At 39.0% G+C, this 16,312-nt stretch overlaps 1 protein-coding gene across 1 annotated transcript in view; it reads left to right on the forward strand.

Moving 5' to 3' along the window:
• FBN1 (fibrillin 1) overlaps window positions 1-14,208 on the forward strand; it is a 258,301-nt gene extending 244,093 nt beyond the window's left edge. Inside the window, exons 64-66 of the mRNA XM_047766424.1 lie at window positions 8,549-8,780; window positions 11,523-11,697; window positions 12,904-14,208. Of these exons, the coding sequence (XP_047622380.1) occupies window positions 8,549-8,780; window positions 11,523-11,697; window positions 12,904-13,293 (797 nt within the window). The 3' untranslated portion in view covers window positions 13,294-14,208. The remainder of the gene's footprint in view (window positions 1-8,548; window positions 8,781-11,522; window positions 11,698-12,903) is intronic.
• The last annotated feature ends 2,104 nt before the right edge of the window (window positions 14,209-16,312 follow it).

Below are 16,312 nucleotides of genomic sequence, written 5' to 3' on the forward strand. Positions count from 1 at the left end.
CAACAACTTGAGAGCAGACACCACCCCTAACAAGGCTATAACAGCCACAGAGCAAAGAGGAGACACCACATAACATCTAGTGCAGGGTTTGGATACCACAACACTAGTCATATTTCCTATCAAGGGAGTAACAGTGAGCACACTCTGAGAAAAGACATGGCTGGCATCCATATGAAAAAATAGCCGCTGCACCAAAAATACTGGCCTCACACATATTATACCAGGATGCTTATACTAAAAACATGCCTTCCAGACCACCATAGATAATTTACTCTATGAATTTAGAAGAAACATTTAAGTAAAATGAAAAGGCCAAGGAATCACTTCCAACTAAAGGAACAACAGAGGAGATCTCTTGTGGCATGGTGGGTTAAGGATCCAGCATAATCACTGCAGTGGCTTGGGCCACTGTTGTGGTGTGGGTTCGATCCCTGGCCCAAGAAACTTCCACATGCCAGAAAAAAACAAAATAGAACCTCTGAAAGAACACATCATTAAACAGATTTCATCAGTCTACTAGACCTCAGTTCAAAAAGGAGGTAACACAAATCCTAAAGAATTAAAAAGTGTTATCAATAGAAATGTATATTACTATAACAATAAAGTAGAAACTATAAAGAGGAACTAGTCAAAATTAGATAACTCATTGTTGATATTCAAAACTTATCTAGAAAAAATGAATAGCAGACTAAATGACTCAGAAGAATGAATAAGTGATCTGGAAGACAGAATAATGGACAAAACACAGTCAGCAATTCTCACATCAGACAAAATAGGCTTTATTTATTCCATAAATAAAGACAAGGAAATAAATCATATAGTGATAAAGCAACACAAGAAGAGGATATTATACTTATTAACATATATACCCAATATAGAAGCACCTGAACATACAAAGCAAAAACTAAAAGATATAAAGGGAGAAAATGATAGGAATACAATAATAGTGGGGGACTTTAACACCCTATTGACATCAATGGACAGATCTTCCAGATTAGGCAACAGGGACCCTAAATGACACAACTGACCAGTTGGAGTTAATTGATATTTATAGAACACTACATCCAAAAAAAATTTTTAAAATTTAACCAAAAAACTCCACCAGAATACACATTCTTTCCAAGCATGCATGGAATATTCTCTAGAAGAGACCACATATTAGGTCACAAAACAAGCCTCAACAAATCTAAGAGCATAGAAATTGTTTCAAGCATTTTTTCTGACCACAATGGTATGAAACTGGAAACCAACCACAGAAAGAAAAATGGCAAAAAAAATGAACACATGGAGACTAAACAATATACTACTAAAAAACCAATGGGTCAACAGTGAATCAAAGAGGAAATTAGAAAATATCTGGAGACAGACAATGAAAATACAACTTTACACAGTCTATCAGATCCAGCAAAAGCAATTTGAAGAGGAAAGTTCACAGTATAAGCCTTCCTCACAAAACAAAAAAATCTCAAATATTAACAACCTAACTTACCACCTAGAAGAATTAGAAAAAAAAGCAAAACCCAAAGTCAGCAAAGAAAATAATAAAGATCAGAGTGGAAAAAAAATGAAGATCAAAAATCAATCAATAAAACCAAGAGCACCCCCCCTTTTTTAGGGCCATGCCTACAACATGTGGAAGTTCCCAGGCTAGGAGCTGAATCAGAGCTGCAGCTGCCAGCCTATGCCATAGCCACAGCAACACCAGATCTGATCCATGTCTGTGACCTATGCTGCAGCTCGCTGCAATGCCAGATCCTTAATCTACTGAGCAAGGCCAGGCTTTAAACCCACATCCTCATGGATACTACATTCAGGTTCCTAATCCTCTGAACCACAATGGGAATGTTTTTTGAAAAGATAAACAAAATTACAAACCTCTATCCAGGCTCACCAAGAAGAAAAGAGAGAGGACCTAAATAAACCAAATAAAAAGTGAAAGAAAAGAAATAAGTGATACTACAGGAATCAAAAAAAAAAATCCTAAGAGAAAACTATGAACAGTTATATGCTGACAAATTGGACTAGAAGAAATGAACAAGTTTCTAGAAACATACAGCCTGCCAAAATTGAGTCAAGAAGAAACAGATAATTTTAACAGACCAATCACAGTAAGTAAAATGGAATTTGTAATGAAAAAGATTCCCTGCAAACAAAAGTCCAGGACCAGACGGCTTCATTAAGGAATTATACCAAATACAGCAAGAAGAACTTATCCTAATCTTCTTAAACCATTTCAAAAGATTGAAGAAGGAACACTCCTAAATTTGTTCTATGAAGCCACCATCACCATGATGTCAAAACCAGAGAAAGACACTACACAATAAGGAAATTATAGGCCAATATCTTGGAAGGAAATAGATGCAAAAATCCTCAAAAATATTAGCAAACTAAATGCAACAATACATAAAAAGGATCAAACACAATGATCAAGTTGGATTCATCCCAGGGTCACAAAGATGGTTCAACACACACAAATTCAGTGTGTTACACCACATCAAGAAAAGGAAAGGTAAAAACCAAATGATCATCTCAATAGATGCATTAAAAAAAAGCCTTTGATTAAGTTCAACATCCGTCCTTGATAAAAAAAATTTAACCAGGAGTTCTTGTCATAGGCTCAGTGGAAAAGAATATGACTAGTATCCATGAGAACACAAGTTCAACCCCTGGCCTTGCTCAGTGGGTTAAGGATCTGGCATTGCTGTGAACTGTGGTGTAGGTCTCAGACATGGCTCAGATCTGGCATTGCTGAGGCTGTGGCATAGGCCGGCAGCTATAGCTCCAATTAGACCCCTAGCCTGGAAACCTTCAAATGCCATGGATGTAGCCCTAAAAATACAAAAAAACAATTACCAAAGTGGATATAGAGGGAATATATCTCAACATAATAAAAGCCATTTATGATAAGTAACAGCCAACATATTCAATAATGAAAAGCTGAAAGCCTTCCTGCTAAATTCAGGAACAAGGCAAGGAAGGATGCACACTCTCATCACTTCTCACTCCACCATAGTATTGGAAGTCCTAGCCACAGCAATCAGACAAGAAATAAAATATATCCAAATTGGAAGGAATAAGAAAAACTGTCACTATTTGCAGATGACATGATACTTTATACAGAGAACCCTAAAAACTCCACCCCAAACCTGCTGAATTAATAAATGAATGCAGCAGGGTAGCAGATACAAGATTACATACAGAAATCTATTACATTTCTTTACACTAACAATGAAATATTAGAAAGAGAAAGCAAAAAAATTCCTGTTTAAAATTGCACCCAAAATATAATAAAATACCTAGGAATAAACTTTACCAAGGAGGTGAAATATCTATATGATGAAAACTATAAAACACCGATAAAGGAATTGAAGATGATTCAGAGAAACAGAAAGATAGCCCATGTTCTTAGACTGGAAGAATATTGTTAAAGTGGCCATACTACCCAAAGCAATCTATAGACTAATGCAATCCCTATCCAAATATCCATGATATTTTCCACAGAACTAGGAAAAATAATCCTAAAAGTTATGCAGAACCACCAAAGACCCAGAATTTCCAAAACAATCCTGAGGAAAATACACAAACCGGAGGCATAATCCTTCCAGAATTCAGACTATTTATGTTAAAACAATGCAATAATCAATCCAGTATGGTATTGGCACAAAAACAGACATACAGATCAATGGAACATATAGCCCAGAAATATACCCACACACCTACAGTCAATGGAGAAAAAACAATCCAAGTGGTGCTGGGAAATCTGGACAGCTACATGTAAATCAATGAAATTAGAACACTCCACACCATATACAAAAATAAACTCAAGATGATTTAAAGACCTAAATATAAGACATGACACCATAAAACTCCTAAAAGAAAGTGGAGGCAAAACATTCTTGGACATAAATCACAGCAGTATTTCTCTTGGTTAAGTCTACCAAGATAAAAGAAATAAAAGCCAAAATAAACAAAAGATATTCCTAATCAAAGTTAGAAGCTATTGTACAGAAAAGGAAATCATCAGCGAAATGAAAAGACAATCTATAGAATGGGAGAAAATACTTGAAAATGACACAACTAAGAATCTCCAAAATATACAAATAGCTCCTACAACTCAGTATTCAAAAAAAAAAAAAAAAAAACGACAGCCAGGAGTTCCCACTATGGTGCAGTGAGTTAATAATCCAACTGCATGGAATTCCTCTTGTGGTGCAGCAGAAATAAATCTGACTAGTATCCATGAGGATATGGTTTGATCCCTAGCCTTGCTCAGTGGGTTGGGGATCTGCTGTTGCCATGAGCTGTGGTGTAAGTCACAAGATGCAGCTCAGATTCCATGTTGCTGTGGCTGTGGCATACGCTGGCAGCAGTAAGCTCTGATTCTACCCCTAGCCTGGGAACTTCCATATGCCACAGGTACAGCCCTAAAAAGCAAAAAAATTAGTAAAGAATCCAACTGCAGCAGCAGTTGATCCCCAGCCCAGCCACCAGCATAGGTGGCAGCTGTGGCTTGGATTCAATCCCTGGCCCAGAGACTTCCATTAGCCATGGGTGTGGCCATAAAAAAAATTCAAAAGGTAGGCAGATAACTCAAATAGTCCTTTCTCCAAACAAGCCATAGAGCTGGCCAACAGGCACAAGAAAAGACGCTCAGTACTGCTACTTGTTTACACAAATCAAAACTACAAGGTATTGTCACAAGGGTCAGAATGACTATCATCAGAAAGTCTACAAATAATAAATGCTAAAGAGAGTTTGGAGAAAATTCCTGCACTGTTGTGGGGAATGTAAACACACAACTGCTATGGAAAACGGAATGGAGGTTCCTTAAAAACTAAAAATAGATCTACCGTATCATCCAGCAATCCGGCTCCTGGGCACATATCCTGAAAAGATGAAAACTCTAATGCACAAAGGCACATTACACCCCAGTGTTCGTAGCAACTATTTATAATAGCCATACACAGAAATAACCTAAGTGTTCATCAACATATGATTAAGATGTGTGTGTGTTGCTTTCTATAAAATGTCAAACTTGCACCTTGAAGTTGGAGCTGACCTATCTTGACCTCAAAAAAATTAATAAAGACCATTCTACATTTGGAATTCTCCCAGTGGCTCTCCCTTAAAACCACCGCTACCTCATTATGTAACATTTATGCTGGAAATTTTGATTTTAGAAGACAGTGGGTAGGTTTAAATCTGCTTTTAAGGAGAGTCTTTCAGAGACTCTACTGCTATTTCATTAGAATTAGAATTCTTTTTTTTTTTTTTTTTTCTTTTTAGGGCTGCACCTGTGGCATATGGAGGTTCCCAGGCTAGGAGTCAAATCGGAGCTGTAGCTGCCGGCCTACACTACAGCCACAGTAATACCAGATCTGAGCTGCATCTGCAACCTATACCACAACTCCTGGCAATGATGGATCCTTAACCCACTGAGTAAGACCAGGGATCGAACCCACATCCCCATTGGTACTCCTTGGGTTTGTTATCATTGAGCCACAATGGGAACTCCCAAAATTCTCTCTTGTTTTATGAAAAGAGCAAAACCATCACCAATTTGAGTAACAGTTGAAAGAGTAAAACAAAAATTTTAGGGTGTATAAAAATTCCTTGTGGAGTCATCTGCTCCAGGGTCCACATACAGGATGAAAAAGATCAGGAAAAGTGCAAAACAGATTAAACAAATCATGGTATCTGTATAGCGATAGAAAGGGTGAATGCACAAACAGACTATTTTCAAGCAGTAAACACTGAACATTTGCCAATTTTTTTATCTTAATTAGTGTTCCATTCTACCCCACCTCTCTAACCCAAATACGCAAGTTTAATTTGAACTACATTCAGTTCTCAGGGGGGAAAAAGTAAAATAAAGTAAAAAAAGAATGTGAAAAGGGAACAAGGAGAGGTCTTAACTGGAACAGATACTCAAATTTAGAAAGAACGTTAACAGTGATCTAGTCTGATCTCTCTCCTAACGTTATCAATCCCTCTCCATCCTGGAAGGACAATCACCCTCTCCCAAGATAGCCCAATCTATGTATAGAAAATGTCAATTGTTATGAACATCTTTTTCATGAAGAATGAATATTTTCTCCTTCTAACTTCTAACCATTGGTCCTATTTCTGCCTTTTGAGACAAAACAAAGAAAGTCTAAGTCTGTATTGATAGGTCTTCCCCATATATACCCACACCTTAGAGATTTTAATCCGAGTCCCAACAGGTAAAAGATGGCTGAGGCCAACCAAAAGTACAGGACACAGGAGAGGAGCCTATTGATGCCCCATTCTGATTAGCCTTGTAGGGCCGGGGAGCAGGTGAGAAGTATAGAGATGGACACAAGGGGCAAGGAGAAGACATCCAGCCCAGAGATATTCCCTTCACCAAATTAAACACCCTTGGCTCTTCATCCTTAGATGTCTATGGTTTCCACTGGTCTCTATAGTACATCTCATCTCTGATTTAAAATAAGGGGGAAAGAGCACAAGCAATAGCATAGTGAATTATTTTGTTTTAGGATGCCTAGAGCCTAAGAGACTTTGGGTGAGTACTTGAGAGCCCTTGGATACCAAGAATTTCATAGAGATGCATAGTCAGGCACCAAACCATAGCAGGCAGCTCAGCCAATGGCTCTCTTACTGTGGATCTACTCCTCTTCTCTGTAACCACATCACAGGAAAGAAGAGGGGCGGGTCGAGGGAGGAAGGGAAAGGAGAAGGAAGGATGGAAGGCATTATGAATATGTGTCTATATACACACACGCACACACATATATATATATACATATACATATATATATGCAAGTATTCTGTCCTCACCATTTTTACCCATCTGTTTTCCTAGTGAAAACAAAACAAAACAAAACAGAAAGGGCCTAAAGATTATCATACTAAGAAAGCCAAAGACAAATATCATAGGATATTGCTTATATGTGGAATCTAAAAAAAATTTTTTAATTATACAAATGAATTCATACAAAAAACAGGAAATAGACCCACAGACATAGAGAACTTATAGTTACCTAAGAGGAAAGGGAGGTGGTAAATTAGGAGTTTGGAATTAAAATATGCATACTACTATATATGAAATTAACAACCAATAAGGACCTACCATGTAGCACAAGGGACTATATTCAATATTTCATATAACTTATAAGGGAAAAGAATCTGAAAAACTATAATATCTAAATATAGCTTTGCTACTATACACCTGAAACTACCACAACATCGTAATCAACTTTGTTCTTTAAAAATGAATCTATCTTGGCAAATAAGGTAAAACTAAAAGAGCAAGGAAGTATCAGTTTGAATGTGGGTGAGTCTCTTGAGAAACACTGTGATATACAAGAAAGCACCTGACTTTTATATAAGTCAGACAGACCTGAGTGGGCATCTCTGCCCTGCTGCTGTTGCTGGGGGATTGTGGAGGGGCTTTCTGAGCCTCTCTTTCTTCATTTGGAAAACAAAGATTTTACCACCTACCTCTGTGATTGTTAGGCAGGCTAAGTGGCACTCCATTGAACGCAGGTATTTACCAAGTAAGAAGAAGGTCAATCTACATGCACTCAAATGAGCATATGCCTGAAAATGGGCTGTAGCAATTTAAAAAAAAGTCTTAACCAGCCAGCTTCCATCCTGCCCTACAAAGGCAGGTCTGCAAAAATATATTGGAGATTTCAAAAAAGTATAAATCATAAATAACGAGAAACTTGTTTTTTTTCCATTTGAGTTGATTTGTAAAATTTAGATTTCTTTTTCCTACTTATTACCATCAGACTTTGTTGGTCCCTGTGGCTAGCTGGTTCTAAAGCATCTGTCTCTCTTGTGGGTTTTCCCCAATTATTGCTGGTGGAATCTGCACTGAATCTCTTCCAGCCATACTTTTAGACATGGCCCAGACACTCTGGGCAGGAGGCTGGGTTGGATAAGGGGGCCCATTCAGAGATGGAAGCAGACATTCCAGAAGGCACCATTCATCCCTAGGGCTAGCACCTGGGGGCTTTTACAGACTTCTGAAAAGGAAGTGCAAGTGGGCTGGACACTACTTGCAGGATATCATTCCTTGCCAGCTCTACTCATCCTGAAAAAAAGAGGCCTGGGAAAGCAGTCTCTAGGAATATGGTTCATCTCTTGTGGCACTTGTGAAGCAAAGGCACAGAGAACTACCAGATTTCTTCCCTCCTTCCCTGAACCTCAGCCATGAACCATCCCCACATTCTTCACAGGATACTCCTGTGGAGAACATACTAGTATTGGCTTCAGGTGAGGACTGGAGTCTGCTGGTCCTCAAAATGCCATCCTCTAATGAACTCTTCCTGGTGCACATGACCTCAGAGATCAGGTCTACTCACCATAGGGCAAGAGGCCACGTCTGTCTCCACATTTTTCTCTCTTGTTCCCTTTCCCACCCCAGCCACCCGTGCCTGCCATACCTTCCTGAGAGCTTAGGTAAGGGCCAGCTGATCAGCAACAAGTGGCCTGACCCAGATGCCTCCTAGAAACCTCTAGCTGGTATCACACATGTGGTGCCTTCTTGTTTTCCCTGCAGATGAAAACGAATGTCTCAGTGCTCACATTTGCGGAGGAGCCTCCTGTCACAACACCCTGGGGAGCTACAAGTGCATGTGTCCTGCTGGCTTCCAGTATGAACAGTTCAGTGGGGGGTGCCAAGACATCAATGAATGTGGCTCTTCTCAGGCCCCCTGCAGTTATGGCTGTTCCAATACTGAGGGAGGCTACCTGTGTGGCTGTCCACCGGGCTACTTCCGAATAGGCCAAGGGTAAGTACTGCTGTTCATCGTCGTGGTTCAAGGCTGTCTCATTAATAACATAATTAAGTATATTTAACTCAAAATGACCTGTCCTAGTAGACTAGAACCATACCTTTTATGATCCATGAGTTAATTGCAGTTCTGCAAAGGTTTTAGGTTATTTTATTTGAAAGGGGACATCTTGATTTCTGGAAATTTACTGAATGTCAAAATATGAAACTGCATAGGAAATACCTTGTTATACGGCTTATTCCTCTCATTCTCTTGATCTTCACATCTCATTGGAAAGTGATTCATATCTCAGGAGTACAGAGGCCAGGACCTATGACAGAATTGGACTCACACTGCATGATAATCATGCCACCTTCTCCCGGGGCAAGCAGAATTCTGTCGTGGCTTAAAATGCCTCCTCATCTAGCTCCTGTTAGAATAAATCAAAAAAGATACCTTTTTGTGGAGTCCTTTACCGTTTTAAAGTGTACTTTACATTTCAGACTTAAATTGACATTAAAAATCAGCAAAACAGCCTTAAATATAAGAGTTAACAGGAGTTCCCTTCATGGCACAGTGGAAATGAATTCGCCTAGTATCCATGAGGATGTGGGTTCGATCCCTGGCCTCACTTAGTGGGTTAAGGATCTGGTGTTGCCATCAGCTGTGGTGTAGATCGCAGACATGGCTTAGATCTGATGTTGCTAGAGCAGTGGTGTAGGCCGGCAGCTGTAGCTTGGATGCAACTCCTAGCCTGGGAACCTCCATATGCTGTGGGTGTGGCCCTAAAAAGAAAAAGAAAAAAAAAAGTTAACATAATTGCTGTATTTTCCAGGTGGAGTAGTTCACTACATCGTAGGTGTGAGAGTTGGGACAGAGAAACTGTATTTTTATTTTACTCAGTAATTGAAAAGTTAGTGTTGAGGTCTTTTTCCCTGCTAAATTAATCTGGACTTGGTTGTCTATCTAGTTTTGGCTATCCTATGAAGGATCTCAAATTTTAACTTGTTAATTAGGAACACAGAGACATTAAATATATATATGCACATACATACTGACACGCAAAGTCACATATTATACAATACACACATACATGTGTATATCAAATCGTTAATTCTGTAGTCTTTGATTTCTCCACACACAAACATCCAGTGATTCATTCTGGGGCGTGTAGAAGGTAAAAGAATGTTTCATGGGAAGCACACAGAATGCCAGCAATAGGACTCAAATTCCCAGATGTTTGTGTCTGGCTCTCAGTAGACTCATTCTTTATGAGTTTAATGCCAAAACCATTTTCCCAGCAAAAATTGTGACACTCCAAACTGGCTTCTGGCCAGTGGGACTTTATAGTCACACTTCTTGTAAGTGGTGTTCCAGGGATATGAAAATACTGGAAAGGAGTTCTGAGAAAGGAACCAAAGCCTGCAAATTTGGAATTTGCCTTCCAATAATTTAAGCATTATGTGAATGTACACACACACACACACACACAAGATGAGCATTTATCATTTCATCCATTTTATTGTTTTTACACATTTCATGGTACAAGACAAAGGATGAGGAAAGACAATGTATTGGATTCACCGGGATCACAGAAAACAGGAGAAACCTGTAAATTGCTGCAAAATACTCACAGTATTCTGCTTATTGGCATTACATTTTGAATCTTAAGGGTGTAAATGAAAATGAGCTATAAAAATAGGTCAACTGATACTATTTCTAAGCGAGAGAAATAGTAGTTGCTCTGTAGTATGACCCATTAGTAGAAATCTACCCATTTATAACAGTTTGGGCTCCTCTGTGAATCACTAGAGTGGACTCTATCCCAGTATAAAGATTCTTTTAGGATCATTCAGATATTTCAACATACTTTGAAAGAGGAGCCTGGTTTCCAAGTGGCCTATGAAATAGTAAGCAGAATAACAAAACAAAGTACTTGTGAAACATGCAAGCCTCCCTCTATAACTTGGCTTTAAAAACTGAAAAGCAAAGAAAAACAGCTGAACTAGTTCTCTCTTGGGCATGGGTTTGTTTATCCAGCCTCACATGGGTCAGAGCCAATGGACCTAGTGGTTTTGAATGACTTGAAACCATTTCCCACATTTGGGCAAGCTCTGACACATGTATTTTATATACATTGCATATCTTCACAGTTTATTTCTACATCAAACTCAGTTATCACTCAGAGCTTTCTTCCTATCTTCAGGAGCTTCAAACCAAAATGAGAGGTCTGATAATAGGGGAAATGGCTTAGGAGCTGGAGCGGAGAAGGCTGGTGACAGTGGTGCTGGTGGAAATGGAGATGGAAGTAATGGTATCGATTAAGCACGAAAAGGGCAATGGGTTGAACAGTGGTGTCTCATTCATTTTTCAGTCCTGTGGAGCCCTCTTCATAAAAAGAAGGCATGTTTATTCAACCTCCCAAGTCACACGGTCTCCCTCATCCTCTGTTCTTGTCTCGTTTCCACTCCCTGTCTCCTCCCCAGCAGTAGAGCAAACTGCTTGCCACATTAGGTCTGGGAAATGAAGGGGCAAATAAATATGTAAAACAGGACCTTTAGAGATAGTAAAAAGAAATCAGTCAACTCAGGGAACTAAGAATTCAGAAGGCTTCTGTGTGGTTCTCATAACCAGCTGATCATCCAGTGAACAGATAATCAAGGGCTAAAATGTCACTAGACAGGTCCAGCCTTCACCAGAACTCTTGCATCTCATCTTCCAGTTATAATGAAGAATGTCTGTGTTCCCCTTCTACCACAGGCACTGTGTTTCTGGGATGGGCATGGGCCGAGGAAGCCCAGAGCCACCTGCCAGTGGTGAAATGGATGACAACTCACTCTCCCCAGAGGCTTGTTATGAGTGTAAGATCAATGGCTACCCCAAACGGGGCAGGAAGCGGAGAAGTACGAACGAAACAGATGCCTTCAACATTGAGGTAGGTCAGAAGGTGGTTTCTCCCCATGTCTTCTGTGGCAGAAAGGCCCTCCAGATTCCTGTGGTTTCCTCTGAGGATGCTCCAAAGTGTGAAAAAACTCCCTAGGGAGTAAATCCAGACATTCCCTGAGCTCTAGGCTGCATTTTACAAGTCTGTGGAGCTCTCTGGAGTTTCTTGCTGCTTTTAGGGAGTGGCCATTCAAAGGTTTTCACATACTTGCTCATTTCCTCTGTCTCGCCAGAAAGAAAGTCAAACACCCACCCAAAGTCTGCTGTGAGGACAAGGTCTGAGATCCAGGACAGCAAGTGGGCAGAACAGTGAAGTGACATAGGCTCCCTACATGAGGATGCCAAGTTCTGAAAGCTAGAGGCTCCTCTACTGAAAAGAGCCATGTGGAGGGTGAGGGAACTTGGATTCTAGACAAAAACAACATGGAGCTCAAGCAGCCTCGTTTTCTTTGCCTACGGCTGCTGCAGCCTTTCAGTCAACTCAGAAATGCACAGCTATTCACCAGACCTCTGGCTGCAGGCCCAGAGAATCCAGCACATGTGGTCCCAGAGAGGCAAGCAAGGAGCCAGGTGAAAAGCATTGAATATTAGCAGATCATCAGAGTCAGGAAGTAGGTTCATAGGTGTGTCCTTCGGTGGGGATGATTTTGCGTCAGTGAACAAAACTGAAATAAACTGGTTCTTTCTTAGCATCAGTCCTGCAACCCATCCCACTGTGGTTTGGGAAATGAGATAAGTCTTTGGAAAGAAAACAATCTATTATAACAGTGGTTCTCAAACTTGCATGTACATCCGAATCATTTGGAAGGCTTATTAAAATGAACTTCTGGAAAACACCCCTAGGGTCTTTGATTCAGTAAGTATCCGGTGGCATGGAGAACTTGCATTTCTAACAGATTCCCAGGTGTTGCTGATGCTGCTGGTCCAGGAACCACACTTTCAGACCTCTGCAGTAGAAGACCTCCAGATACAAGTGATTTCAGCTTGACTTTCTTCTTGACATAAGTTTATGTTTTAATATTATAAATATGTGCCACTTTAACATTTATGGCCTAAACAGTGTCTTATGAATATTCATTTTTGAGATAGTATATACAACAGGAGAATAAAGGTGTGTTAGTGTGAGATTTGAGTCATGTTTTCTTTAATAAGTGGCATATTTACCTTTTATTTAACACACTGCCATATGTCTTTCCAGGATCAGCCTGAGACAGAATCCAATGTGAGCCTTGCAAGCTGGGATGTGGAGAAGACAGCCGTGTTTGCTTTCAATATTTCCCACATCAGTAACAAGGTCCGAATCCTAGAACTCCTTCCAGCCCTTACAACTCTGACGAATCACAACAGATACTTGATTGAATCTGGAAATGAAAACGGCTTCTTTAAAATCAACCAAAAGGAAGGGATCAGCTACCTCCACTTCACAAAGAAGAAGCCAGTGGCTGGAACCTATTCATTACAAATCAGTAGTACTCCACTTTACAAAAAGAAAGAACTTAATCAGCTAGAAGATAAATATGACAAAGACTACCTCAGTGGTGAACTGGGTGATAATCTGAAGATGAAAATTCAGATTTTGCTTCATTAATTCACCATCCAGAGACCAAATAATTAAAAAACAAAGATAGATAGGTAGACCTGAATTTTTCCCCCAATCAGAATCTTCATATTATAGGTACAGTCTTTCACCACATAAATTTCTATAAATAAGCACTATTCTTGTATTACCAAAGCAAGGTACAGGTGACTCCCCTAGTTCAAAACAACCACTTTCTCAGGCTTCTCATGTATGTAGCTAAGCTACTTTGTCATATACGTTGATTCTCAAAAACTGGGACATGTATTTCCACTGGGGGTTGGCCATTCATGCTGACATGCCATCCTTCCAGCAGATGTACAGGAATGTGCTTTCAATTGATGGACTGTTCTTTTTATTTTTTTTTTTTCAAATTGTAAAACTTTGCTTCTCCAAATACAAGTACTAGGTTGGCCATTTATAATATCTATTTGGTGCTAGTAAATTCTCAAACTAGATTTATAAATGCACTGTAATATTTACACAACTTAGAAACCAAATTACAAGTATTCAGTTCAAATACTTCATTAATTTCAATCAACCAAAGTTAGTTCAGTAGCTTATCTCAGTTATGAGTATAATACATTACATGTAAATTAAGTGTGTGTATACTGTAATCGTGCTATTTTTTATCATTGAAACATTTATAAACTAGAATAATAATGCCCTTAATGTGAGGGTTTGTAATGGTGCTTATTAAGACCAAAGACTTGTTAAATGTATACACCAAGTGGTAAGGAAATTTCTGTGACTGGCCCACACGCGCAGAGGTCTGGGAGGACCAGGAAACAACCTCAGCAGCCAGAGGAGCATCAGTGCATCCTTCATCACACCTGTGCAATATGCCAAGATTAGCCTCGGTCATTGCCGTCAACAAGGGGTCCATGTCATAAATGTCACAATAAAACAGTCTCTTTTTTTAGTGTACCCCTTGGCTTTGTGTTCTTGCATGGATGTGGGATTGGAGGGGCCAGTCTAGAGACAGTCTCCTGAAATTAAATTATCCTGGATCTGTTAGTGACAGCTTCTGAAGGTACCAAATATCTAACAACTAGAAGAAAATTTAACATTTGTGAGTCAGTCCTTTATTCTTTCAAGACAGCAGAGTTATTTCTTAACAAGATATTTAGATTTGTAGCATGGTTTCTAAAACATGGCCTAATTAATCCTGTGACTTGTTTAACCTAATAGATTTCGGTACTTTAAAAACATCAAATTCAATCATTGTCTTAGAGCACGTGCCTTTCATTATAAAAAAGTATCAGGCCCCCTCCCCTCAAATACACACAGTGTTGGCAAGATTAGGCAATTCCATCCTTTTTTCCTCCTTAAACATCTGTTGCTAGTCAGTGCTAGTCTCGTTACAAAGGGACAATCCCAAATTAAATTCGATTGAATGCTATAACCTCTTGTTTTCTGAATGTCATAATTTGAAAATGTTTTAACTGTAATATTGAATATTTAACAGTTAAGCTCATTCAATTCATATCAAGTTTTTAAACCCCTCAGGGCGGTAAGGGGTAATGAAAACAAAGTTGAAATGAGATTCCCGCATGAAGGAAGAAGAAACCACACAGAACACAGCAAAGTCCTCTCAAAATCTTCAGAAGACTAGGCTAAAGAAGATGGAGTAGGTCTAGTCTAGAAGATAAACCCAGGGTCAGTCGATGTAATGCTCAGCTTAGCACACACCTTCCTCACTGTCAAGCTACCCACTGAGAGAGAGTTTCCTTGCAATGTGGTGAGCTCTCTGGCACTAGAGGATTTCAGTCTAGGCAGCCACTGCACACAGATGCTTTTTTCCAACAGTCCATTACATCTCAAAGTTTGGGGTTTTTGGGTTTTTTTTGTTTTTTGTCTTTTTGGGGGCCATATCCATGGCATATGGAAAAGTTTCCAAACTAGGGGTCGAATCAGAGCTGCAGCTGCTGGCCTATACCACAGCCACAGCAACACCTGATCCTTAATCCACTGAGCGAGGCCAGGGATTGAACCTGCATCCTCATGGATACTAGTTGAGTTCATAACCTGCTGAGCCACAGTGGAAACTCCCTCCAAGTATTTTTTATCTGTAACTTTTCCATCCAAAAAAATAAAAAAAACTTGCTCATAAATGATACTCAACTGAGATGAGTCAAACAACTAGTTTGGAAAGGGTTTGTACCTTGATTAGGAAGTTGAAGTATGACTCATAATTTCCCTCTTATCTCTGCACCTATGTTTCTCTGATGGAAGTGTACTAAAATTGTAGAATATATAGCATACGGTAAACAACAGCTTGCAAATGGAAAATGTCTTTGATAATTTAAGCAGGACTGCATTATATTCAACAACGGCTTTTCTTTACAAAAACAGGACAAAATAGAGCTGGCACATAGATCACTTTGATATTTTTAATAGTCTTGGTCTGGATTTTATGTCTTTCAGAGCCAACAATTTTCAACGCCATATTTTTCATGTTTCTGACTGTAACAAAACATTTTCCTCATTGTTCCACTGTAAATATTTCTCTTGTCCGAACATTTTTTTAATCCTGAGATTTAAAACTGTGCCTTTTAACTGTCTGTGACCTTTTGCTTTTAGTTTCAATGGTTGAAGAATTTGGTTTTAAAAATCTCAGAATCTTAAAAATGTCTTGTCTCTACTCCTCAGCCCATTTCATTTGCCAATAATTATTTTGTAAGTAGGGTTGAAATGAACTCAGCTGGCCTTATGAAATGTTTAAACTTGCACAAACAACTACATTTTTGTTCAACAAATATCACTTGACTTAGCCAAAATTGCTTTGGACATTGCCATTACAAATACTGTTAAACTTCAGAAATCATGTTTGTAAATTAGATGAGCCAAAATAAAGGACAGTTAGCTTGATATTATGTTAGTGTACTTAAAAGTTATATATCTAAATTATTAGTTTTTTTAAAAAAATCACAGTAAGCTCTGTACACAGAATGTACTTGATTCTGATTTTAATTGTAGCTCTTAGAGATATATTACAAATGTAAAATGTAATGGTTAAAGACATTGTTTT

The sequence above is a fragment of the Phacochoerus africanus genome, chromosome 2 (assembly GCF_016906955.1).
Source record: "Phacochoerus africanus isolate WHEZ1 chromosome 2, ROS_Pafr_v1, whole genome shotgun sequence".
Classification (NCBI taxonomy): domain Eukaryota; kingdom Metazoa; phylum Chordata; class Mammalia; order Artiodactyla; family Suidae; genus Phacochoerus; species Phacochoerus africanus.